We start from the raw sequence: 27403 nt of genomic DNA, 5'->3' as shown, positions 1-27403 counted from the left end.
GCTCATCTGTCTGCCCCTTCAGCTGACAGGGGCCCTGGAAGATGGTGAGTGGCTTAATTATCCACCTTATTAGTTATGGGTAAGTTAGTTTTCATGAATTTGTGTTTTGTTGACTAATACTTTTTTTTAAGGAACTGGTGGTTTCCAGTGTTTGTGTCCTTATACACCACAGACTTCATTACAGTACTGCATGCACATATAATGAATCTTTGTTTTAATTTTGGTGGACAAGAAATGAATACATATGCTAGTTGTTTGACACTGATCTCAGCCTCTCTGAGATAAACTGGCTTTTCATTTACTTAAACCATGTACAGTATCTTTAAAATAAAAATATATTGAATAATAAAATGCATTCTATAGTAGTTTTAATAATAGAATTAACTTAAGGGGTTAATGCTTTAGCAGCTGCTTATCAAGCTTTTTTCTGTGTGTAAGTAACACTGTGTAAGTAAAGCCTGATATATAGTTCTGCTCTAGTGAATTAAATAAAGTATTTTTAGAGCAGGAATTGTACCACAGCATTATGGAAAAATGATTACAGAGACTTTGGAGAAAAAATGGCCAGAATTCATCAGGGTCATAAGACTCTGATTGCAAAATGTATCATCTTTTTTCAAGAGGTGGTGTAGCTATTTAGAGGTTTTATTATAAGTCAATAAAGTTACATATGGAGCTTTATAAATGGATGTCAGTATGTGAGAACTGCTTTGCTAAAAAATTCACATAGTGAATTTATTGGTTACAGAGTTACTGAATGTTTGTTTAAAAAAACCCTAAATTATACAGAACATATTCCTGTATTAAACAGGCAGGATGCAATCTGAAAGCCGATACATAATGAAGCACAACAAAATGATTTATTTCACTTTCCGTTGACTTTTGGGATTAGCCAGATACAGAGTGAACCACCCCAACCTCCAGGGTTTGCATCCTTTGGGAAATCATGATGCGATGAGATAATGATGTTGAGTAATCCAACTGCTATGCACAGTTAAGACAAGACCAATAGTCAGGCAAAGCAATGGGGATGATGAGTCCAGCTCCAATATAACCATGTTTTCAAAGAAGACAACATAGCATACAATAAATATTTTCATGTGAGAGAGAGTCAAACGTAAAAATAGGAGAACTGTGTAGCACACAATTAATTGGGATATGTCTTAAGCTTGGCCATAACTGGAGTTTGATGGCACAGATAAATATAATAATCTTTGCAGACATTGCATTGGAAAAAAAATAGGTACTCAAAACAGATATATTTGCCAAACATATTAACTGAGACAATATTCCCTAGTAACGTGTGATAGATTTTGGTCTCAGCATTTGAATCTAGGCCAATGTAATGCGTGATAATATATGACACTGAGTGGCCAAAAAGTGGCCATTCCGATATCACTATGATTTAAAACAATTCTTAATGTGAACAGCTTTGTGTTGATTTTATTTGTTTCATATTTATTGTAATAGGGATATTTTAAATCTCAATTTAGGGTTACTGTTGGCCAACCAATTTCCCCTCACGGCTGGATTTCCCCATGGCCATTTCCTCTAACTACTTATATAGGACCATGGTCAGGCACAGTAAACAATAAGCATGATGATACCAAAAGCAATAATACAGAAAATGCCATATACATGTCTCACATTAACTATAGCTTATTACAAGGTACGCTAAAGTATGTGCTGAGTAGTTCCCATTGAAAAATGATTATATGCTTGAACAAGGCATTGTGCTTCCTTACTGTCCAACCTTGGTCATTATGATATCACACTTTCCAGTATGTTAAGAAATAATAATACTGTCTTAAAAGTCTTGAATATTCCTTTCTGTAATAGATAATAATAATAATAACAACAACAACATAATAAGTTTGCCTAGGTTTCACTTGCGGCTATATTCTTTAGATGAATAGGACACTATTGAAAATGGTTTATGCTTGCATAACATGTACTGTAGCAGCTGATTAGTAGTATTGGAATTTGGCTCTGGTCACTCCCATACGGTACTCTCTACTTCCTGACCCTTTCACGCTCGGGACTACCCCCCCCATGTGAACATAGCCCTGACTCAACCCAATTCTGCCCCTGATATTGTAATGTCAATATCACTAATCACATAAGTGCAGTGAATTCATTTCAAGAAAGATACAGTCATCCTACTATACAGTCACATGAAAGATGAATGAGAACGATGATAGATTCAATAATAAGATCTCCCCCAGATCATATTATCGAATCATCATTCTCAGGGAAGGAGGCAAATGCACATGGGAAATTTAGCCAAATCCCTCGTGCATTTGCAAGAGGAGGAAGGTTTAAGGTTAGGAGGCCTTTTAAACAGGCAGACGTTGACATATTAAATATGGCTTTGAGGCATGACAACACTTTCTACACCTGTTTAAACTCATGATGTGTCAATTGTCGCCAATGGGATATTTTAAAAATCTATACAATGGCTGAAGCATGCCTTAAACTTTGCATGCTTTGCTTAATCTAACTTACTTAAGAGCAAGTGTGAATAATGCAATGTGGGGAGTTATTGTTTATATCCATTTCCACAGTTTACTTACCCTGAAAGTCCCTAGAGCAAGTAATGAACTCTGCTTATGTAAATATTGAAATGTCTTTTGTTATAACATGCAAAATAACTTAGAGGAAGTTGTTCTGTGATTCCACAAGGATTAACCCTAAAACAGTCACATATAAAAAGGTACTTTAAATAGTAAAGTAGTAACCTGAGGTAAACTACATACATGCTATGCTCATTTCCTCCTCTGATTTTTCCTAAAATAAGCATATTATAGTTTCACATATACTGTGCTGTCACCCTAGGCGAAACCTAATTTTGCCGCCCCTTTGGCTCTGTCCCTTGTATACGGCCTATTATACACATGACCTGCCCCCCCCTGCATTGAGGGCGCCTACATTGTAGGCTTAGATCACATGTCGCACACCCAAGGGACCCACATAGGACATGCACAGCACCCAGACACTCACACCAACACAACTAGACACTCAGCACTAACACATCCAGTCACTCAACGCTAACACACATCCACACAAACTTATATACAAAACCAGACAACCGCACAAACATACCCAGATACTCAAACTTACACAAGACACACATACTAACATACCTAAAGACACACGTTCACACACTAACATAGTCAGACAAACACTAACTTATATACCTACACAGTTACTAACATACCCTGGCAGACAGTACATATCCAGACAGACACACATGCATACAGGCAGACACACACTAACATACCAAGACATTAACACACACACCCTGGCAGACACACACAAACAGACCAGACAGACACACACTAACATACAAACACACACAAACTAAAATACCCAAACATACATGCAGATCACTTACCTCAGAAAGCCTCTGCTAGACTCACTCGCCCTGCAAGCTGCTGCACTACCCAGTGGAGTCCCAGGGCGAGGAGTAATTTACCAATTTCAGTTGATATTGTCAGGACTTACCTGCATGGTGATCCCTCTCTGGTCCGATGACTTCCTCGACCCGCCACCACTCTTCTGAGATAGAGGGCACCAGCTCCCTACCCGCTATGTCACAGACGGTGAGGCAGACGCTAGTGCAAACAGTTGCTAATGATCATCAATTTAATATGTAGATTAAAACACAGTCATTAACTGTGGGAGGAATAAAACTGGGTAAGGAACAGCCAAACTCACTAGCAATAGTGTATAGCAAAAGTCATACACTATGGCAAAACTGAGCACAGCGAAAAGACACAAGGTAGTTCTACTGCATCAGGAAGGTCTCTCCCGGGCAGAAATTTCAAGGCAGTGATTTCTAGATGTTCTGGCCAAGCACTTTTAAAGAAGTACAAATGAGCAGACAATGTTGAGGACCATAGACACAGTGGTGTGCCATGGAAACTGTGCAGTAGATGAAAGATACATCACGCTTTTTTCCCTTAACAATCCGAAGATGTTTAGCAGTACCATCAGGTCAGCATTGTCAGAAAACAGTAGGACCTTGGTATACCCATATACTGTCCAGAGAAGCCTGATCATAAGTAGTCTTAATGGAAGACTTGTGGTGAAAAAGCCATACCTCCAAAGTGGAAACAAGGCCAAGTGACTCAACTAGTCACAAAAACACAGGAACTGGGGTGCAGAAAAATGGTAACAGGTGCTCTGGACTGATGAGTCAAAATTATAAATATCTGTCTGTAGCAGAAGGCAGTTCGACCAAGGGCTGGAGAGCGCTATAATAATGAGTCTTTGCAGGCCACAGTGAAGCATGGTGGAGGCTCCTTGCAAGTCTGAGTTGGGGATTTGGTCAGAATTAATGGTCTCCTGATAAGTACAGACAAAAGCATCAGGGAGGCATCTGATTGGCCCCAGATGTATTCTTCAGCACGACAACTACACCAAACATGCAGCCAAACAATTAAAACTAATCTGCTTATATGGTTGCACTAACTCTGTTGATAACACATTCAGCCATACCCTAGAGCAGCATATTCCCTAGTAAGCATAGAAACTACATCTTCTGACTGCTAATTTAAAATATTACAACTTTATACTGGAGTAGAATACAGAAGAGGGGAATGGAGGGTGATAGCATGTTAAATTCTGTAGCAGGTAGACTCAAATCTAAAAAATCCCCTTGACAAAATATCCAGTCATAAGCCTTGGGTTTTTTCACATGGGGAAGATGAGTTACTCACCTGTCATTTAACTGATATCTTCTTTCCTGGAAGAAAGAGGAACAATATGAGATGTAGAGGACCTATATTGACTTGCTTTTCATATCTTCATAACTTCATAACTTTTCATATAAAACAAACATTTACTAAACAGAAGGAAGACATTAACCTAGAATCTGTAAAGACAATTTCTAATTTACATCCGTAAAGACAATTTCTGATTATTTCTTGTCAATGTTTTCCAGATATTAGAGAACATGTACAGTCTTGTGTCTTTAATGCTTATGGCATCCAGTTTCCAAGAAGTATCAGGTTCGTTGCGATGTCACACCTTATCAAGTAGAATTCTACAAATTAAAGGAGAACTGTCAGATTATTACTTACATATACTGTATATCAATCATGGGTTTTCACTTAATTCAAATTAGCTTTGGCTAAACTTATAAACCTAATATTAAATAAAAGTAATAATATAATTGAAGGGTGGTTTTCAGTGCTGTATTCAGTTATGGTTTTATCCCAGAGGTGATAGTTCTCCTTTAACTATATTTAATTACGGTAGTTGAATGTGCTGAATCATAGTTATAGGGGTATTGGGAAATAAAGGAAATTGGTATTTCAAAATGAGTACCATGAAATGGACACACACACACACACACACACACACATACACACACATATATATATCACTTGTTATTACATATAGTTATATGTTACCTTTATTGATCTTGGGGAATGAAATCAAGCTGATGTACCTGTGCTCTGATGTTTATCTATTGGGTAGGGGGGGTGCTAGTAATGTTTTATATGTTTATAAACAAAATATGGACACAATATACCGTATTTGGTATATCTGATTATAAAACGACCCCCCAAAATCTGAATATTAACTTTGCTTTTTAACCCTCTATATGCCTTTTAACCCTCTATATGCCACTGTGCCCCATGGTATGCCTTTTGACCCCCTATGTGCCACTCTGCCTCCAGAAATGCCTTATATCCCTATATCCCATTCTGGCATTTAGGGGGTTAAAATGCATATTATGGGGCAGAGTGGCATATAGGGAGATATAAGGCATTTCAGGAGGCAGAGTGCTCTATTAAATGCCCCCTTAACGCCACTCTGCCTCCTGAAATGCCTTATACCTCCCTATATGCCACTCTGCCCCATAATATGCCTTTTAACCCCTAAGTGCCAGAGTGGCATATAGGGGTATAAGGCATTCCAGAAATGCCCTATGCCCCCATTTAACACACACACACTTACCGGTCCCCGGCTGTCAGAGATCAGAGTTCCCCGCACCGTTGCGGGGAACTCTGATCTCTGACAGTCGGGGAAGGTATGCGCAACGGACGCAGACAACCCCCGCTGCTAGCCACACCTCCTTCCGGCTGCAGCGGACGTTGTCTACGCGGATCGCGTAGACGTCAACCCGCTGCCCCGGCAATACAGCAGGAAGCACCGGTAAGTGTGTGTGGGGGGGTGTTAAATGGGGGGGGGGAGACAGGAGGATCCAGGTCCCCTGCAGCAGTGCGGGGAATCTGGATCTTAGTCTCATAATCAGACCTCTATTTGAGGTCTGATTAGAAGACGACCCCGATTAGAAGAAGAGGGGTATTTTTCAGAGCATTTGCTCTGAAAAAAAACCTCGTCTTATAATCGAGCAAATACGGTAAGTTATATAAAGTATTCTGTAGTATAAAATCATTGTATTTATTTTTAATGCTCATTTGTAATTACTATTTTTTCTTATAGCTTTATTTGTAGTGACAGCTCCAAAGCTGATATATAAGGCTAAATATGGGGACACAGTGCAAATGAACTGCAGCTTCCCAATTGAAGACAATTTTAACATTACTAAATTATTAGCCTCTTGGGAACATATATATTCATCAACCAGGGCAAACAAAGAAATCCTGAGACTCTATAATGGAAAGATAAATATACTAAACCAAGGGAATGCTAACAGCAACAGAGTAACAATGCTAATGGAGGAACTAAAGAATGGGACAGCTGTGCTGGAAATCAAGCATGTAAAGCTCACCGATGCAGGAGTCTACACTTGCTTTTTACAGTTGGAGGGATCTGACTACAAATCAATTACTCTTGAGGTACAAGGTCAGTTTTCATGTCCATAAGCCTTTTAATGTGTTCTTACAGAATAAACGGTTTCATCCACCTCAAGGACATCTATTGTTACTGCCGATTATATTTTTCCACTTTTTTCATCCTTAATATAGATATGATATCAATGCATTTGGTAATACAACGCATTGAAGAACTGATTATAAGCCACACAATAACTGTTTCATAGGTAAATCTGTTGGAAAAGCAAAGCTTATATTCTGATCGTAAGGGTTTTCAGTCCCTCCCTTTAATACCACATAATCACTGTTATTTCTTGTTGCTGTGTTCCTCCCATATTATTATTGTAACTAACCACTAGTTTTGCTTTATAACTTCTTCCAAAATCTAACCTCCATACCCACATTCCATTAGCACTCCCTCATATTGATGCTCTCATACTGTGACTGTCATCTCTCTCCTTCTTGCACTATTATTCAGTTCACAGCTCTCTATACCATCACTCATACATAGTCGATACTGGTAGTTCCTCAACAGTCCATGTATATCTATGACTTTTTATACAAGTTGCACATTACTGTAAGCACATATGGGAACCATTTAGAGAAACCATTAAGAATAGTAAACATATCCACTTTCATAGATGCTCATACTCTGAGTGTGCATCTACAATAGATGATCAACAGTGTTCTTTTTTCCTTTTCGTTGATTCCTTTTACAGCCTCCTATGAGAATATTTACAGTTATACCCAGGTGTCAAGTGATGGCAATGAAATATCTTTGACTTGCCAGTCCTTAGGTTTTCCAAAGGCTGAAGTATATTGGAAGAATAATGGCAACAATATAACTCTGCCAGCAAATACTTCCCATAGCCTGACAAAAGATGGATTTTATAACACATCAAGTACCATCAAGAGTGAAACACATTCAATACAAAATTATAAGTGTGTATTTTGGAACAAAGCACTGAATGAAACAACTGAAGCATCGTTTGGACTTGAAGGTACTTTTTGATGCCATATACATATTTTTTATCGACAATAACAATGAGTTAAAATAACCAACTGACATTTCAAACAGATACCATTATTATTATTATTATTATCATCTTTTATGCATATAGTGCCAACAATTTATGCAGCGCTTCTTACAATACATATATTAAAAAGGGTTTGACGAAACCAGAATTGACACAGACAAACCGATACATTAGGTAAACAGAACCCTGCTCTCAAGCTCTAGAGAGCGGTTGTTAATGATGAACAAAACAATCTCTGTATAGAGACACGTTAAAGTATACATTGAGAACATTAAAACACATTAACCACTTACAGCATTCATGATAAAATCACCAAATTGAATGTCTCTATTAAAAAAGTTCTGAATAAAGCAGGACCAAGCGAGAGAGGAATTTCAATTGTAAACATTAACATGAAAAAAGCTTGTTTCAATGCCTGAGAACTGAAAGTGTTATTTTTGCTTTTCCTTCAGAATACAATACTATGTGCACCCTTTCATGCCACGTTCCATGTGAGCATGTGTATTTTCTTTAAGTAAATAGATGTGCATGGATTTACAGCTCTGCATTGTGCATTACAAGCAAAGCATTTAAATGGAATTGGCATGCTTAGGCAAAAACACGTAATCCATAGCATTATATATAGCAGCAAAGCAAATACTTGACACGACAAGACATCCATGCATTAGGGAGCAGTTTGTGACACATTTTCCATTGCTGTGTTGTGTTACTCCACTTAGTAGAAAATATATACCATATTTGCTCGATTATAAGACAAGATTTTTTCCCCCAGAGCAAATGCTCTGAAAAATACCCCTCGTCTTATAAGCGAGGTTGTCTTCTAATCAGACCTCAAATAGAGATCTGACTATGAGACTAACATCCAGATCCGCTGCAGCGCTGCAGGGGACCTGGATCCTCCTGTCTGGTAACTGAGCTGCTGCCGACACTTCCACCGAGGCTTTTATCACTGAGCAGCAGTGCCGGCAGCAGCGGAGGTTGTCTATGCTCATCGTGCATACCTTCCCCGGCTGCCAGAGAGAATTCCCCACATCGCTGTGGGGAGTTCTCTTCTCTGGCAGCCAGCGAACTTCTGCTGGGACTTCCGCCAGGGCTTCTATGGTGGAGCACCGGCGTCACATGACATTCCAGTGCTCAGTCATAGAAGTCCCGGCGGAACTAAAGCCACCCGCTGCCCCACCTGAAAAAAAAAACAAAAAACTGGAAAGTGGGATATGGGGGTATAAGTGGCAGAGTGGCATATAGGGGGTTAAAAGGCATATCACGGAGGCAGAGTGGCATATAGGAGGGTATAAGGCATACCAGGCAGGCAGAGTGGCATATAGGGGGTATAAGGCATTTCTGGGGGCAGAGTGGCAAGCCTGAGGGCAGATGTACATAACTGGGGGGCAGGTTGGCAAATAAAAGGAAATAAAAACAAAACAAATATTTTTCTCAATCATAGCTTACATACTTAAATAGTTTACATGAATTTATATTTACTAGTAAAACTTTTTTTTCCCCATAGGGTCATCTTATATTCAGGCTTTTTCTTTTTTTCCTAAATATTCAGATTTTGGGGGTTGTCTTATAATCGAGCAAATACGGTATTTGCCACTATAACTGTTTTACCAAAGGAGCAACACAAAGAGAACTCCATGACTGAGTTTGATCACAAAGTTGTAGTTTCAAGATGTGGAAAACTACCAAGTAGTTTCAGGGCCTTGTAACAATAAAATATGTTAGACTGTTATTATGACAATACTAAATAGATAATATTTACAGACAAACAGTTCATGTTGTGACTAAGAGCTTTGTGACTCATTTCTGTAAAGCCCAGAACTTCCTCTGTTCTTGTTCAGCTTTTCCGCTTTTTAATTCAGCCTTGAAAAGTTGAGTGCTGAGTGTCCACATAGTCCTATAAAGCACAACGGTAGGACATATTAGACTAACAATGAGTATGGGGTTCTACATTTTATCAACTAGGAATAACTATGCTGCTTTAAGTAGCAAGCCCTCTCTACTTACCAGCCCGGAACATCTTGATCATAGATGAGGAGATCAGAGGATCTCCCTTGACCATATTGTACAATGTAAACATATGGACCACTGCTGGACCATTCTGTCAGAAACAGTACTTACCCTGCAACATTCCCAGGTCCTCCGCCGTCCTGTACGATCTGTTTCTCGCCGAACGCGAAGCATCGGGCATCCCGGAGCAGTCCCACGCCATCCGCGAGCTTGCCTCCGCAGATAAGCTTGTATTCCTGCTCCTCTATCCCTACCCTGAGGAGTCCTGCACCAGTTCCTCTCCTGTACCTGTTAACCTCTTACTAGCCTCGGCTTGTACTATGATCACGTCTTTGTCTCCTGGAACTGTTAAACTGTTACCGACCTCGGCCTGCGTTTCGAATATGTCTCAGTCTCCTGGACCTATTAACCTGTTACTTACCCCGGCTTGTTCTGAGACCATGTATCCGGTTCCTGTCCTGGCGTTCCATCCTGCCTAGAGGTTCCTACTCCTCTGCCTCAGGTAGGCCCTGTGTGTCTCTTAGCTGGCTGACACATCATAGTTTCCAAATGCTCATAACAGTGCTAAGGCATAACTTGATAAAGACCTCATTGTGAGGTCTAAACGTTGTTGCTGTCTTCCTTCAATAAATCTTCCTGTGCTGGAACCCTTGAGTGCCTGGAGCCTTTATTTATTTTGATCTACTGGGGAGCTGGCCCTTCCTGGCACAGTTAAGCACCGAAGTTCCTTTGGTGTGTGTGCAGATTCCTCATTCTGGTGACAAGGCATATGGCAACGTCATATCCTCGCACAGAGACTCAGGAAGGGGCCTTAAGTAACAGATATCATATAGAGGCTTATGCCAATAGAATCACAGGTTGCATATCTTCATCAGTTTCTTATATTGGTTGTACCTTGTCCCTTATTAAGGTATGGGAACAAACACATATCGTAGGGGATTAAGATGGAGGAATTGATAATGAGGAATATCATGGTATGAGGTGGGGAAATATTGGAGATTCTAGATTCCATGAACAGGGCCGGACTGGCCCACCGGGATACCGGGAAATTTCCCGGTGGGCTGATCAGTCCATGGGCCACCTTCAAAACAGCCGCTGAGCGGCTGCGAGCGGGATTGAAAGCGGCTTCTGGGCCTCCTCCCGCCGCCTAATGAAGTTAAAGGGCACTTCATCCCACATCTAAAAATGTTTGCAGTAGCAAATGGTTTGATTCCATTATGTCTAATGTATTTCATTTATTAGGGCCTTTTAACACTTTTGCTTTCTGGCATTTTAATACAAATAATGCGATAAAAAGAATGTTTTATAGTTATTTGTATGGCAAATACCGTATTTGCTCGATTATAAGACGACCCCCCAAAATCAAAATATTAATTTAGGAAAAAACCAAAAAGCCTGAATATAAGACTACCCTATAGGAAAAAAGTTTTACTAGTAAATATTAATTCATGTAAACTATTTTTTCATATTTAATAAAAGCTATGATTGAGAAAAATATATTTTTTTATTTCCTTTTATTTGCCAACCTGCCCCCCCCAGTTATGCACATCTGCCCCCAGGCTTGCCACTCTGCCCCCAGAAATGCCTTATACCCCCCTATTTGCCACTCTGCCCCATGATGTGCCTTTTAACCCTCTTTATGCCACTCTGCCTCCAGAAATGTCTTATACCCTCCTATATGCCACTGTGCCCCATGATATGCCTTTTAACCCCCTATATGCCCCTCTGCCCCATGATATGCCTTATACCCCTATATGCCACTCTGGCATATAGGGGGTTAAAAGGCATATCATGGGGCTGAGTGGCATATAGGGGGTTAAAATGCATTTCTGGAGGTATATAAACTGCTAACAGCAATCACACTCCTATCAAGCCAAGGCAGCCAGTACATGCTGGAACCTGGGGATGATAGTAGTGTGATTACAGCCTCCCTATGCCATGCTACCACCCCCACCCCCCTTACACATCCATGCTATCACACACACACTCATTCACAAACATTTAAATACTCATTCATTCCATTAATCACACATACTGGCTCAAACCTCCCACCCCCTTACCTGAACTGCAGATCTCTCCCACTCGCAGACTTCTGCAGAGGCCCGGCTGTGCGAGCAACTTCTCTGGCCCCGCCCCCAGAGGAAGGGGGGGAGGTAGCTTATGTGAGGAATTATGTGCTAGCTTCCTGTTCTCCTGCTGCTAGTAGCAGAGATGCTGCTCGCGACCAAAGCCCGGTAAGCAGCATGGCCCCAGCAGACATTTTTTGAGGTCTGATTAGAAGACGACTTCGATTATAAGATGAGGGGTATTTTTCAGAGCATTTGCTCTGGAAAAAACCTTGTCTTATAATCGAGCAAATACGGTAGTATGACTCGGGTATGTATAAGGGGTGCGTGTGGGTACAAGAGCTCGACCGCGAGATAAACTATATGGGGCTGGTCTCCAAATGGTTCCAGGGCTGCTTTTCAGTCCCAGTTCGGCCCTGGCCATGAACTGTAAAAACACTCTGAAAACACGTTTTCCTCTGCGGCATAGGGAGCAGGGCAACTGAGTCTCGGTCCTCGCACTCAGTCCCCTGTTGTCTCTGTTCACAGGTGCCCTGTCTGAAATCCCGGGGACCTGCAACAAAGTTCAATTCTAATAAAAGGCAAGTCTAATGAAATCTGATGGTAATTTTTAGTACACAACAAATGATTCGTCAGAACTTACCTGTCTCTAATTAGGAATTGTGTAGTGTAACATCAATACAATAAATGAATATTCATTATGAGAACCGAGAAAGGGGACGCAGGGGTAAATTGCCACATGAGCTTTGCGATAAGTTGCAATTCTCTGATATTTTCCTCTTTTTTGTGTTTTACATGCAATTCCATTGCCAACAGTCAGGTCAGATTTTATAGAGCTTCCTGTAGGGCTAGGTAGTTTGCTATGTGTGTTTTGGGCAAGTATATTATTAGGCATTTCGGATTAGATATCCTCAACTGGAAGTTGTTACCCCACCACTACTACCTTATCGTGGTGCTACCCAGCACCAGCGCCGTGTCTGTGGGCTATCCAGCAGCGTGTCCATGGGCTACCCATGACCAGCGCCGTGTCCGTGGGCTCTCCACTACCAGTGTTTCCCTATCTACAGTTTGTACCCTACCTGTGCCAAGGTACCGGCCTGTTCACAATCCTGCCGCTGTGCAGCTGCTGTTTTTCTGTGCGTTATCCTGTGCGTCTGTATTAACTAGTCCTGTTTTGTATTTATCAGTCTGGACCGCACACTCCAATAAAGCCTGAATGCTGAATATCCAGTCTTGTGTGTTTCTCTTTCTGTACAATAGTTTACAACATTAACAATGTCTGCACTGTGTATCTGATCCATGAGCTTTTTTAAAGGACAAAAAACGTACTGTTCTTTCAAAAACAAGGACGTTTCTAAGTGACCCCAAACTTTTGAGCAAAGCATCTGTATTTTCTTTTTTGTTGTATGAGTCTCAGCCGCTCTTCTGTTAGTCCCTTGATGGTCAGCAGCGGACTGGAGCAGAGAATTAGGCAAATTGCAGCAGAGTATAAAGAAAACAAAGTCCTTGCTCTGTTGAGCACTAACTAAATAACAGGAAATGCTGACTGGGTTGGATGTTTTGTTCATGTACAAAATTATCAGCCTTTTCTAAGCAACAAGGAAGCAAAACATATTCTGTCTTCCTTGTTGTTGGGGAAGTACTTAACAGCACCTGTGATTAATTAGCTATTGCAGGTGAGATAAAACAGGGTGCTGGAACTCTGGAACCGGACACCTCACCGGTCTCCCAGCAACCTCTCCAAGTGCTCCAATCCAGGGCCCGAAAACTACAGTAATATAAAGTACAACATCTGCATTACAGTAATACATTTCCCTGGGGCTAATATTCAGCATTACATTAACCCCTTGACAAGAATTGCCAGGCACATCATAAGTTGAAACGGGTGTAGAAAGCAATCTAAGATCGCTTTCTTCTCCAAAACGGTGTTGCTGTAATTCCTCGACATAGAGACATTCAGCAACCCTGAATTCTGCAGCAGGGGTCCAGTCTGATTGCTCCATGGAGCATCCACATGCGCCATATTAAATATGGCACTTTAAAAGAAGCTAGGAGGCAATCAACAACAGTGTTCTGCAAACTGCCAGGCATGGCCGTCCCTTTAAGAAGTCTGTCTAGCGTTGAACTCATCTCCACAGCTTGCTGTTTGGTTACCTGGTATGTATATTAACCCCTTAGCCCCTTCAATCCCAGGGGTTTTTGGTACCTCAAGTCCCGGAGCAATTTTGCCATTTTTGCGCTATGTAGGTTCAGCGATTATTCTCTTTTCCTGTGAATAGTTTACCCATGTAAACTATATATTATTTTTTTAAGGAGAGATGGAGCTTTCTTTTGATACCATAGTTAGATGATTAGCTGAAAAATTAGGATGAGAAATTTAGTAAAAACTAGTGAAAATGTGTTTATCAATTCAGGTGTCCTGATTTCAGAAGTACCTAATTTATAGAGAATTTCCTTTCCCAGCACTTATAGGGAACATACTATAAGGTGTACATTATTCGTAGCATTTTTACATTAGGTATGATGGGATTGCAACTCTAATTTTAAACATATAAACCAAAAATACCCACAAAAGTATATATTTCTGTAAAGCAGTTAACCCAGACTATTATATCAGGGGTATTTGATGGCCAAATAGCTGCATGAAGAGTGCCCAATCACTATCAAAGGTAGCCACAGAAATAATTTCCTGTGCTTTTTTTCACCAACACTTTGGTGATTTTAAAAAACATGGTGAGAGGGACCTCTTGAACATGTTATTAATACCAGTGATGTCACAATAACTTACCCTTGCGTTACTGAGAGGCAGGGGTATAAAGCCTGTTTATGAGATCAGATGTGTTAACAACAGGCTTCAGGTGAGGGAGGCAGGGTTCAGTCGTACCAGGTAACCAAACAGCAAGCTGTGGAAATGAGTTAAACGCGAGACAGACCTCTTAAATGGGCCACCACACCTGACAATTTGCACCACTCTGTGTGATGCCTGACAGCGCCATAGCAAGAGATTTAGCCCCTCGCAAGATGGCGGTGCCCATTATGGACTCAGGTACTGCATTCAACCTTGCAAGTCATTGCAGCCTAGCTTAGTAAGCACAATGTGATTAGTAAAACAAATAAAAAATACATACAAAAATAAAAATGTGGTAACGTGTAAAAATATTTCCCCACTAATATCACCATGAGGCAAACCATTCGGTATCAATAAAATGTAGAACAAAGTCCAAATATAAATAGTCCTGACACACTTCCAGAACTTCATATGAACATTCATCTTAATGTCCAATGTGTGTCTAATTGCTGTTATTCTCTCTGATGTGTTAATGTGTTTATTGGTTTCCCTAGGTTTATTTGCTCTGTCCTTTGGTTATCTCTCCACCTCTCTGCATTTTTCACCTCCAGGCCTATTATTTATGACAGCCTACTCAACCCCCACCCTACCCTTCTCTAATACCTCTAATACCATCACTTGTTTTAAGTTGAAACCTCTATCATGTTGATCAGTATTGCTTCAGACCTGATGAAGGGAGGATAACTCTCTAAAGCTTGTCTTTTAAATATTATGTTAGCAAGTCCTAAAATTAGCTCTATAGCTTGACAGAAATCCTCACAGGGAAAGAGTTAAAATACTGGTATCTGAAATATCCATGGGGTGTCTAGTTTTCAAAAATGTATGATTTGATAGGGTAAATCGAATTGCCCAGATTCAAAGATTTCCCAAATAGGACATGGGCAAGACTGAACAGATGTCAAAAATGCACTTCACCCAAATGTGGCCTTTTAGCCCCCAAACAACCCAACATATGCATGGGTGGTATCGTTGTACTCTGGAGATGTTGCTGAATACATATGGGAGTGTTTGGTTATGACAGTCAGATATATACCAGGGGCTGTAAATTCCACTTGTATCATTTAGCCCAGCATGCAGCATACATCCAAAAAGTGCCTGAAAGTTGTTGTTGGGAATTTTGCTTTGGTGATTAAGTTTGAGTATTCCCCTAAAATCAAGAGATGTGTATTTTTGGTTTACCTGTGCAATTTTTTTCTCTGCTTGAAACCACTTTGCACTTTAAAGGTTTGGGGGTCTCTGGATTTACCAACCATATATATGGCTATGTGCTTAGGGGAAGTGGAAGATGTATTTCTTATGCTTTCTGCGGTGTTCTAGATATCCCAACATGCATCATCCGACCCAACACATACAGTATCTCACAAAAGAGAGTACACCCCTCACATTTTTGTAAATATTTTATTATATCTTTTAATGTGACAACACTGAAGAAATTACACTCTGCGACAATGTAAAGTAGTGAGTATACAGCCTGTACAACAGTGTAAATGTGTTTTTTGTTGAAAACATCATGGCACGGTGTATTATATCATGTGGTGTTCATCTGTATTTACCTAATTTTTAGACCTACTAAGGAGCAGCTTATTGTTATTATGTCCTGATATGTTAAACCATAGAATTCAAAGAGGGTGTACTTTCTTTTTCACACGACTGTCCACTGACATGCATACTTAGGCAGACAGACACTGACATGCATACCCAGACACAGAGGAGGCCACATGTAGATCTCGCTGTAGGAAGCACTGGCTCGGAACATATAGTTTTCCATGGGTACACTGAAAACTTTCCCCAGGAATCACAGTTAAAAATTACAATATGAAAATTGTTGCAAATGCTTTATGAGTAATTAAGGTAAGAACTTTTGTACTTTGGAGCAGCATCATGCTTTTCAGGCAAAAGTCTCCTTATGTGTACATATAAGTATATGTATATGTACTAGTAACAGGGGCGTACCTAGAGTATTTGGCACCTGGGGCGGATCCTGTATGTGGCACCCCCCCCAAACACTTTAAAACTGCATAGCCCGTGGCACCCCCCTGATGAGCGACACCCGGGGCGGACCGCAACCCCCCCGCCCCCCACTAGGTACGCTACTGAGTAGTAATGTTTAGTTATTTGCTTGACTAGAGTACTAATACCTTTTATTATTATTTCTTTAGAAAACGGAAGCCTTCCCAGTTTAGAAACAAATGTTTCTATTATTATGGTCGTACTTCTTTTGTTTCTTTTTGTCGTGTTGTTTTATTTAACAAGAAAATATTCTTTCAAGTGTTTCAGAAAAAAAAGGTAAGTTACATTTATTCACTTTCTTTGGTACTTTTTAATATTCTACTGCCTTATAACTTAACAAAATTGTAATATGTACATTCAATATATTGGAAGTGGAAGCTCTAAATATAATTTATTGCATTTCATAATGATAAAGAAAGATCCACACAATGTGCATGTTGCTTTTTTAAATGTATCGCTGCATTCCAACATAGCTGCCAAAAAATGTTTTTTTTTTTGTGTGTGTGTTAACTATAATATATACAGGGGTGTAACTAGAAACCGTGGGGCCCTGGTGCGAAAAATTTGCCCCAGGCCCCCCAATTTCAACAGCTGGTCTGTGCCCCCCCTACTCCGGTGAGTATATATAATAAATCACCAAATGTGAGCATAACAGTCAACCCAACTGTGACTGTGAAAAGTGGTTCTGCATGCACAGTATCCCTGTTGGGCACTGCATTAGCAAAAATGATGTGATTACTGGGTAGTCTGTGGTGGGAGCATGATATGAAATCACACGGACAATCGTATGTTGAGGACAGATCAGTGTATGACATTACATCCCCTCAGGCATTCTAGGAAAATAGAATGTTATGGTTCTGGGCAGCCTCAATGCTCTATCAGAATGAGAGCTGTCAGCAGAGCTTGTACATTTGGGTGGCACTTTACATTGAAAATTATTGAGTAGATGGGCTTAATTATTTTCCAGTTGGATGTAAAGTTTAAAAAGAATTGAGCCCACCCACTCAATAATCTTCATGGGTGTTGCGGCAGCAGGAGCAAAACCAGCAAGATGACAGGTTACGTGGATGGACAGAGCAATTTATTTTAAAAAAATATATAAATAAAATGATAAATAAAATAATAAATGACAAAAATAACATACCAGACACCAAATCTGCAGCCATGCAACTGCTCTATGTGAAAGACTTTACACATGTGCACTGGGGTCTAAACAGCAGTGGCCTATCTAGCAATCATATTTAGTGGACGACACATGGTGGGACAGGGACAAATGTAAGGGGCAATCATAAAACACTATACAGTGGCAAGAAAAAGTACATTTTCTATAACATTTAGGATGAATTCTGGACCATTTTTCCTTGCAGAACTAGATCCAAGGATGTCTGACGTGAATAGGTCTCTTGAGGTCATTCCACATCATCTTTAATGGGTTATGCTCTGGGCTCTGAGTGGGTTACTCCAAAGGGTGGAGTGTTCTTTTTAAAAAAACAAACAAACAAAAAAAAACATTCTGTAGTGGATTTACTTCTACTCTGTGTTGTGCTCTTGTAGTTATTTTGGCTGGTAGCTCCCATTTCCAGGGAGAGTAGTAAAACACTTACAGTAAAAAAAGTAGTAAAAGAACACTTATATTTTCTTGCTACTGTATATATATATATATATATATATATACATACACATGTTAGACGTACATTTTTAACTACATAATATGTACTTATCTCTTTGAAGTAAATACCGCGATTGAAATATGATTTCAAAATAACAGCTAAACTGGCAGTTATTTCTCATTCTTTAATATTAGCCCCTGCTGACAATATATATAAATATTAGACCCTGCTGCCGATATATAGAAATATTATACCCTGCTTCCGATATATATTAATATTAACCCCTGCTGCGGATATATATTGATATTAGCCCCTGCTGCGGATATATACTTATATTATACCCTGCTGTCGATATATATTAATATTTGACCCTGCTGCCAATATATATAAATATTAGCCCCTACTGCCAATATATATTATTAGTCCCTGCAGCCAATATATGTAATTAGCCCCTGCAGCCAATATATATTAATATTAGCCCCTGCTGCTGATATATATATAAATAATAGACCCTGCTGCCAGTATGAATATAAATACTAGACCCTGCTGCCAATAAATATTAATATTAGCCCCTGCTGCCAATATATGTTAATATTAGCTCCTGCTGCCAATATATATTAGCCCCTGCTGACGATATATATTAATATTAGCCCCTGCTGCCGATATATAATAATATTAGACCCTGCTGCCGATATATATAGTATTAGTCCCTGCTTCCTATATACCGTATTTGCTCGATTATAAGACAAGGTTTTTTCCAGAGCAAATGCTCTGAAAAATACCCCTCGTCTTATAATCGGGGTCGTCTTCTCAGACCCCCCAAAAAATGTCTGCTGGGGCCATGCTGCTTACCGGTCGCGAGCAGCGTCTCTTCTGTTAGAAGCAGGAGGACAGGAAGCTTGCAGCGTCCTCACAGAGCTCTATCTCCCCCCTCCCTCCTCTGGGGGCGGGGCCAGAGAAGTTGCTCTACAGCCGGTCCCCTGCAGAAGTCTTCGAGTGAGAGAGCTGCAGTTCAGGTAAGGGGGTGGGGGAGGGTTTTTGGGTAAGTATGTGTGATTAATGTGTGTTTAATGTGTGAAGTATGTGTGATTAATGGAATGAATGAGTATTTAAATGTGTTTGTGTGTGATAGCATGGATGTGTAAGGGGGGTGGGGGTTGTAGCATGGCATAGGGAGGCTGTAATCCCACTACTATCATCCCCAGGTTCCAGCATGTACTGGCTGCCTTGGCTTGATAGGAGTGTGATTGCTGTTAGCAGTTTGATATATATATCTGGACCTCCAGAAATGCATTTTAACCCCCTATATGCCACTCAGCCCCATGATATGCCTATATACCTCCAGAAATAAATTTTAACCCCCTATATGCCACTCAGCCCCATGATATGCCTTTTAACCCCCTATATGCCAGAGTGGCATATAGGGGTATAAGGCATATCATGGGGCAGAGTGGCAAATAGGGGGGTACAAAGCATTTCTGGGGGCAGAGTGGCATAACTGGGGGGGGCAGGTTGGCAAATAAAAGGAAATTTAAAAAATATATTTTTCTCAATCATAGCTTTTATTAAACATGAAAAAATAATTTACATGAATTAATATTTACTGGTAAAACTTTTTTCCTATAGGGTCGTCTTATATTCAGGCTTTTTGTTTTTTTCCTAAATTAATATTTTGATTTTGGGGGGTCGTCTTATAATCGGGGTCGTCTTATAATCGAGCAAATACGGTATATTAATATTAGCCCCTGCAGCCAATATATATTAATATTAGGCGCTGCTGCCAATATATATAAATATTAAACACTGTTGTCAATATATAAATAAATATTAGACCCTGCTGCCAATATATAAATAAATATAAGCCCCTGCTGCCAAAACATATATAAATATGTGCCCCTGCTGACAATGCTCTGGAAAAAACCTTGTCTTATAATCGAGCAAATACGGTATATATAAATATTAGAACCTGCTGCCAATATATTTTATAGTGAAAAAATTGGACCCTACCCAAGCATTTCCTTGGGCCCCGCTCAACGCTCCCTTGCATGCAATAACTCCCTCCACTACCATACCAAAAAAAAAATTATTTGCCACACTGACTGCAGATCAGAGGAAGACCGTGAGAGTCAGTCCTGCACCGTGATATTGAGAGGTCCTCTCCCCTGTAATCATCCCCAGAGTCCCTTTGTCCCCTTATTCACTAAACCATACCGCTCTTTTACTTACACCCTGTAGTTCAGGTATAGATCAAATAAACAACACATGGAAACAGCACATGCAACTGAATGAGATAAAAAAAACTTTTATTTACAGGTGTACATAAATAATGTATGGAAACATAGCATTGCAGGTATAAACCAACAAAACACACAACCCCGGCATTGCCGGTATATATCAACTGGAAATCACATGTACACTCAGCACTGAAGGTATAGATCAAATAAACAACACATGGAAACAGCACTCCAGGTATTGATCAACTGAATAAGACATACAAATCCTAAATTTGAAGGTAAACATAAATAATGTATGGAAATATAACCAGCTTTGCAGGTATATATCAATTGGAAATTACATATAAACTCTGCGTTAAAGGTATAGGTAAACCCCCTAAATTACAGGCATAGATCACTGGTCACACACCCCAAAGCCAACCCTGGCGTCCACACTGCCCACATAGAACCTGACCAGCACCCAACTTATGCATACATAGGACGTGCCATCTTTCTCACCAAACAGCCCCAGCATGAGTCAACTTTATCCCCAAACAGCTGAACGTACGCCATGTTTGTCCCATAAACACACTATCTGTGCCATCTTTGCCCCCATTGCCTAAACACCCTGCTTATACCATCTTTGCTTTTTTGACAAATCAATAATGCACCTATGATTCACAAACACTTTTACAGTCACTCACTAATTCACACAATCATTTATTCTTTCACAAATTATTATTATTATTTACACATATTCATTAATGCATCCACACATTAATCCATTAATTCTCTCTCTCATTCTCTTTATTTCAATATTCTTGCCACCCTCCTTTCTCCCTATCTACCCCCTCTCTGTCCCTACCCTATCTAACCCCTCTCCCTCCCTCCCTACCACCTCTCTCTCCCTCCCTACCACCTCTCCCTCCTTATCTACCCTATCTACCCCCTCTCCCTCCCTATCTATCCTATCTACTCCCTCTCCCTTCCTATCTACCACCTCTCCCTCCCTATATACCCCCTATCCCTCCCAATCTATCCTATCTACTCCCTCTCCCTCCCAATCTATCCTATCTACCCCCTCTCCCTATCCTATCTACCACCTCTCCCTCCCTATATACCCCCTCTCCCTCCCTATCTATCTATCTATCTATCTATCTATCTATCTATCTATCTATCTATCTATCTATCTATCTATCTATCCTATCTACCCCCCCTCCCTTCCTATCTACCCCCTCTCCCTTCCTATCTACCACCTCTCCCTCCCTATATACCCCTTCTCTCTCCCTATCGATCCTATCTACCCCCTCTCCCTCCCTATCTATCCTATCTACCCTCTCTCCCTCCCAATCTATCCAATCTACCCCATCTCCCTATCCTATCTATCCCCTCTCCCTTCCAATAAATCCTATCTATCCCCTCTCCCTCCCAATCAATCCTATCTATCGCTCTCCCTCCCAATCTATCCTATCTATCCCCTCTCCCTCCCTATCTACCTCTTCTCACTCTCTAACCCCCTCCTAACTTTCTACCCTCCCCCCCTTTGAAGTGCGCGGCTTCACTGTTGAGCGTTGGATATGACATCATATACCGGCGCTCAACTTGAAATGCCGGTACTGCGACCAAGGCAGAGGCCTCGCAGAGAAGAGTGAGGGGCGCCGAACGGTTTCTGAAAACTTATTCCTCAGCAACTGTTCGGCGCCTCTCTCTCTCCTCCGCGTCTATTACAAAAAAAAAGACGGTGTTTCAATTGGGGGGGCACACGGGGGGCACAGCATGATGTAGAGCTACCCTCTGCCCCCCCCTGCCGACGCCACTGCCCAGCACCCAGATTGCACCCACAGTGTTCTCCTCTCAGAGTCTCAGGTGTCCTCACAGGTTTATTCATTCTATACAGTAGCGTACCTAGCGGGGGGGGGGGTGCGTTCCGCACCGGGTGCCGCTCATCAGGGGGGTGCCCTGCAGTAATGTCCGCCACTGGAGGAGCAGACTCGCAAGGGAGCGGTTCAAGGATCTCCCTTGAACTCGGCTTAAAATCACTCAAGGGAGCCGGAGGTCTGTTAAAGACCTCCGATACCGCTCCTTTGCGATCCGTGCGGCAACAGCTGTTGTCAGATCCCGGCGCACAACACTGAAGCCGCGCCCACCGCTGTCCGTGCCCTCTGAACCGGAAGAAGACAGAAGAACTGAAGAAGAGAAGCGAAGAGGAGGAAAAGGAGCTGTAAGGAGAAAAGAGGAAAGGCAGGAAAGCATTCAGTGAGAGTGACAGTGGATTGGTATGTGTGTGGATTGGTATGTGTGTGGATTGATATATGTGTGGATTGGTATATATATATATAATATTGTTATTTAATTGTTTTGTCCTATTTTGGTGTGTTACTTACTTTAAATAAAAGTGTTAGATTTTTTTATGGTGTGGGGGGGTCATATTCGGTTTCGGCCAGGTAAATATTGCATTTTCGGTTTCAGTCCAGAATTCGTTTCGGTGCATCCCTACTACTAATGAAGTGGTAGGCCTACACCACATCAATGTTTGGCTTAGTATATAGTGATTGGGGTTATGCTGCACTATTGTCAATGTCTGGCTCAATTTATAGTGATAGGGATTACGCTGTACCACCGTCAATGTGCGCCTCAGTATATAGTGATAGGTGTTATACTGTACCACCGTCATTGTCTGCCTCAGTATATAGTGGTAGGTGTTATGCTGTACAACCGTCAATGTCTGCCTCAGTATATAGTGATAGGTGTTATGCTGTACCACCGTCAATTTATGCCTCAGTATATAGTGATAAGTGTTATGCTGTACCACCGTCAATGTCTGCCTCAGTATAAAATGATAACAGTAATGCTGTACCACCTTCAGTGTCTGCGCCGGTAAATAACGGTAGAAGCTATGCAGTTTTAAAGTGTGTGGGGGGGTGCCACATACAGGATCCGCCCCAGGTGCCAAATACTCTAGGTACGCCCCTGATTCTATATCCTTTAAGCCCAAAACAGTAATGGATAGACTATCAAAATACACATACTTTACTCTTAGAAAAGCCTGCCCATATACTCATTGCATGTGGATACATTTAAATAATGGAAAATGATCAATATGTTAGTTGTGCACTACATATTCCATGATGTTCTGACAGACAAAATTATGTGGATGAGTATTATGAGAAGTCAATGGTAGCTGTTTTTTTTCTAAAATTTTATGAAAAATATGGTATATGCATATGGTCTTATGCATATGGTCTTTAGCACCTTCTTGAGTTGTTGATGAGGTTCCAAATAGGCACTTCCCCATACCTGCTAACAGTCCTGAATTTCCAGGGATTTTTTTTTTTTTTCTTTTTTGGGTCCTGTCCCATCAAATTTGGGTTTGTCCCTGCATAAAAACACTGCCTATGTACAGTGCATTACAGTGAAGGTATAGATCAAACACATAATGCATTGAAACCCTAAATTGCAGGCATAGATCACAAGTCGCACACCCTAATGCCCAGCTATGGCAGCCAGATTGAATGTATAGAGCTTGCCCAGCATTTAGGTTGCACACATAGAGCTTGCCCAAATACCTAGGTTGCACACAATAGGACCTTGCCCAAGCACCCAGGTTGCACACAGTAGGACTGTCTGAGCATCGGGAGGTCACTTGATCCCCATCCAGGGATAGCCATGGACACGTTCACAGTTACTGGCTTAGCAAAGGACACTAACATTTTTTACCACTCTTCTGCCATGTTTGTGTCAGTTTATTTTCATTACTGTATGCTCTCCACCTCTCCCCTTTCTCATTATCTCTCCACATTCTCTTTATCTCTCCCCTTTCTCTTTATCCATTTCTCCTTATCTCTCCCCTTTCTACATACTTCTGCCCTTTCTCTTTATCTCCCCCTTGTCTTTGATTCCCCCCTTATTGTTATTTCTCCTCCAAGTTAGTGAAATGTAATGATTTTTACATGTTATTTATAATATATGATTTTGTAATAATATTAATATATTCTTTTTTTGTTTGCATAAAATGTATAAAATTACTCTTTGTACAAAAAACAATCCTGTATCTTTCATCCCTGGTTATACATTCCCTAGAAAATTAGTGAATTTATTATTTAAAGTGCATGTTTCAATGCAAAGTGACAATGTGTCACTCTGTAGGGAGTAATGTTTCTTCTATACATTGTGCTAGCCAGTTGGCTAAGAAATGTATAGGAGTTTGGAACTATGTAGCGAGTGATGCTATAGAGGACACTCTATAGAGAAGCACTCAGAAGCCCCACTCTGCGAGTGTGCTTGGTCTATGACTCTGTAACTAAGCTGGTATTCTAGACGCTTCCACTTCACAATAGCCCTCCCAGACTGGCAGAAATTTCATGAATATGGTATGCCTATGTGCTTGATTCTATATACACCATGGCACTGGGTGGGGCTGAAACACCTAAACAATAATTAGGAGGGGGTCCACATACATTTGGCTATATAGTGTATCTATCAATAGGTCAGAAAAAATTGTCTTTCATTGTCCATTTTCGTGATGGGAGATATGCAGAGCTCTTTAGTGTTCCATCATTTTTCTTTATCTCTATAATGTTTAATCTGTGCCTATTTTTTACCAATCAGATAATGAAATGAAGCAATAATAATCAATTGTGTATTTTATATTCTTTTTGTTTTTAGAGGCTCAAACCTTTAGTACAGAAGAAGGCCCTTTAAGACTTCACCACCAGGACACATTCTTCAAATAGTTTCATATTAAGTATTTACGTTTGCACATTTATTTTGCCTTCTCTGTTTTCTGTTTGGCGGAAATGAAGTCTTTTATCTACTATGTTCATGTAGAAAATATTTCTCTTGCAAAGGACTGCTAGTAACTATGGTCCTCTTATGAATATGTGCATTGTCACTTTAAAATCTTGGTGCCAACACCATTGGTCTCCCCAGGCCAAGTTGCTCCAAGGTGTACCTTACCCTGCCCTTTTGCCAGGGGGACTAAAATCTCCAGTAGTACTTATGCATTAGCTGTAACTGGCAACTATAAGCCGTTGTGTATGAGTATTTGTTACGTTTGTCAGAAATGTTGAACTCCAGTTATTTAAATAAATGAAATTATTTTCAAATGAAAGTGCTTTTTTCTGTATTATTTTCAGTATATAAAGAACATATCTGATTTGCACTCACACCTTAAGATAACCCCGTCCAACCTGAGTAGCAACAGGTTGGATTAGGTGGAAAAACAATTCTAGAGCCTATGAAGTCTGCTCTTGCTATGCCGGCGTCTCTTTGATATGGATATGGAGTCCAAATGGAGGAGACGGTCTGTGCAAATGAAAACCCAATTATTGAAAATAAGGACAACAAATGGGACAATGAATAGATGCATGAGGGCATCATTAAACATCCAGTAGTGAGGTACAAGGAGGGCAAAAACAGTCCGCAAGCATAGAAGAAAGGCAAAAATCACAACAGCAAGACAAGCTATACTAGATGGCAGCTCCAAATTCACGAAACGCAAACTGATTAAGTGAGTATTTATAGGCAGCAGGCAATAACCCTTTGATTAAGAAGAAGTCTTTTGGGAGGGTATTGCTTACAGGTTGCTATGGAGTTGTTTATTTAAAGAAAATAAAAAAGTGTGCCAAGATGTTTCCAGCTGATCTATAGTTACTTCTATAGTGAAGGGCCGGGCATTTGCTGGTTTATAGCACTTTTACAGTTATTAAAATGCAACTATGATCCATACTATTAAAGTGTTACAGACAGTGGTATATTTCGGCTAGACATCATCCTAGGCAGCACACCAGCCACTCCTCACTACTGCCCCCTGGGGCAGCTTCCATCTCCTGCCAGGATCAAGGATTTGAGGTTGTGTATTTTCCAGTTACAAGACAAAGCTATGATCAGGGGAGGGTGGTTGTCTTTTGGCCCAAGGCGTATAAAGCCAAGTAACCCCCTAGACACAACTACCACAACTAACATAAACACTAACAAACCCACACACAAACGCACTCTAACACCTTAACTCTAGCACACATTTACCTCGTGCGAAGCCTGAGCCCGTCTTCAGAACAACATGCACATGGTGCAAGTTGCCACACTGGTAATAAAGGCCAGCCCAATTCAGACTGGCCCTGCTTAAAGAATTTTTACTGGCCTGGGGGGCAATTGCCAGCCCACCCCTGTCTATGATATTACCAACTGACTCAATGAGTAGCTTGCATGTACTATTCAAAATGTGCTTTATTTTATATTGTTACTTTGAAAAGCACATTACGTTATTTGTAGCGCCTTCTTTCAGGTTAGGAAATGATAGCAGGCAGCCAAATTCAGCCCCTTAGGAGTTTGTTGATTAATGCACAAGTTTACAGGAGGTTCACAATGCACGCCGAAGTGAGCTGAATCTTTCTTCTGCAGACTTTAGATAATAAACTAATTTCCACCGGTTCTTTGTTTTGACAGACAATGTGGTCTATTGACTAAAGGGAGAGTTGGCAGTTAAGTTCAAGTTAAGTAATTCAACTCACTATACATTATGAAGGACCAACCCTAGTGAGCTTTTTCTGCAGGATTGCCATGTATAATGCATAATTAAATATGTGAGATTTCTTCAGTCTCCTTACCCAATGATTTATGCATTATGCAGGGCCAGCTTAGCCCTTCTTGTGTGAGGAACTTGACGGTATTGGCCCTACATAATGAATGGTGAAAAGTAAGGGAGTTGAACTGTCCTGCAAACTTTCCTGACAACTCTCCCTTTACTGAATAGACCGAATAATGATGACCTTACCAAAAAACACTCATTAGTCAAGTCAATGTCTTGATCAACATCCAGACAT

General features: G+C 40.6%; 1 protein-coding gene across 1 annotated transcript; it reads left to right on the top strand.

The window, feature by feature from the left end:
- Nucleotides 1-25692, top strand: LOC128496458 (programmed cell death 1 ligand 2-like). The gene is made up of 6 exons (XM_053466094.1): nt 1-44; nt 4946-5012; nt 6457-6819; nt 7508-7789; nt 16909-17035; nt 25250-25692. Exons 1-6 carry the CDS (start codon nt 42-44, stop codon nt 25281-25283), a joined length of 876 nt encoding a protein of 291 aa, XP_053322069.1. The 5' UTR covers nt 1-41; the 3' UTR covers nt 25284-25692.
- The last annotated feature ends 1711 nt before the right edge of the window (nt 25693-27403 follow it).

The sequence above is a fragment of the Spea bombifrons genome, chromosome 1, assembly GCF_027358695.1.
Source record: "Spea bombifrons isolate aSpeBom1 chromosome 1, aSpeBom1.2.pri, whole genome shotgun sequence".
NCBI classification, from domain to species: domain Eukaryota; kingdom Metazoa; phylum Chordata; class Amphibia; order Anura; family Pelobatidae; genus Spea; species Spea bombifrons.
Note: the sequence above shows the minus strand (reverse complement) of the source record. Positions and strands in the feature narration are given on the sequence as shown.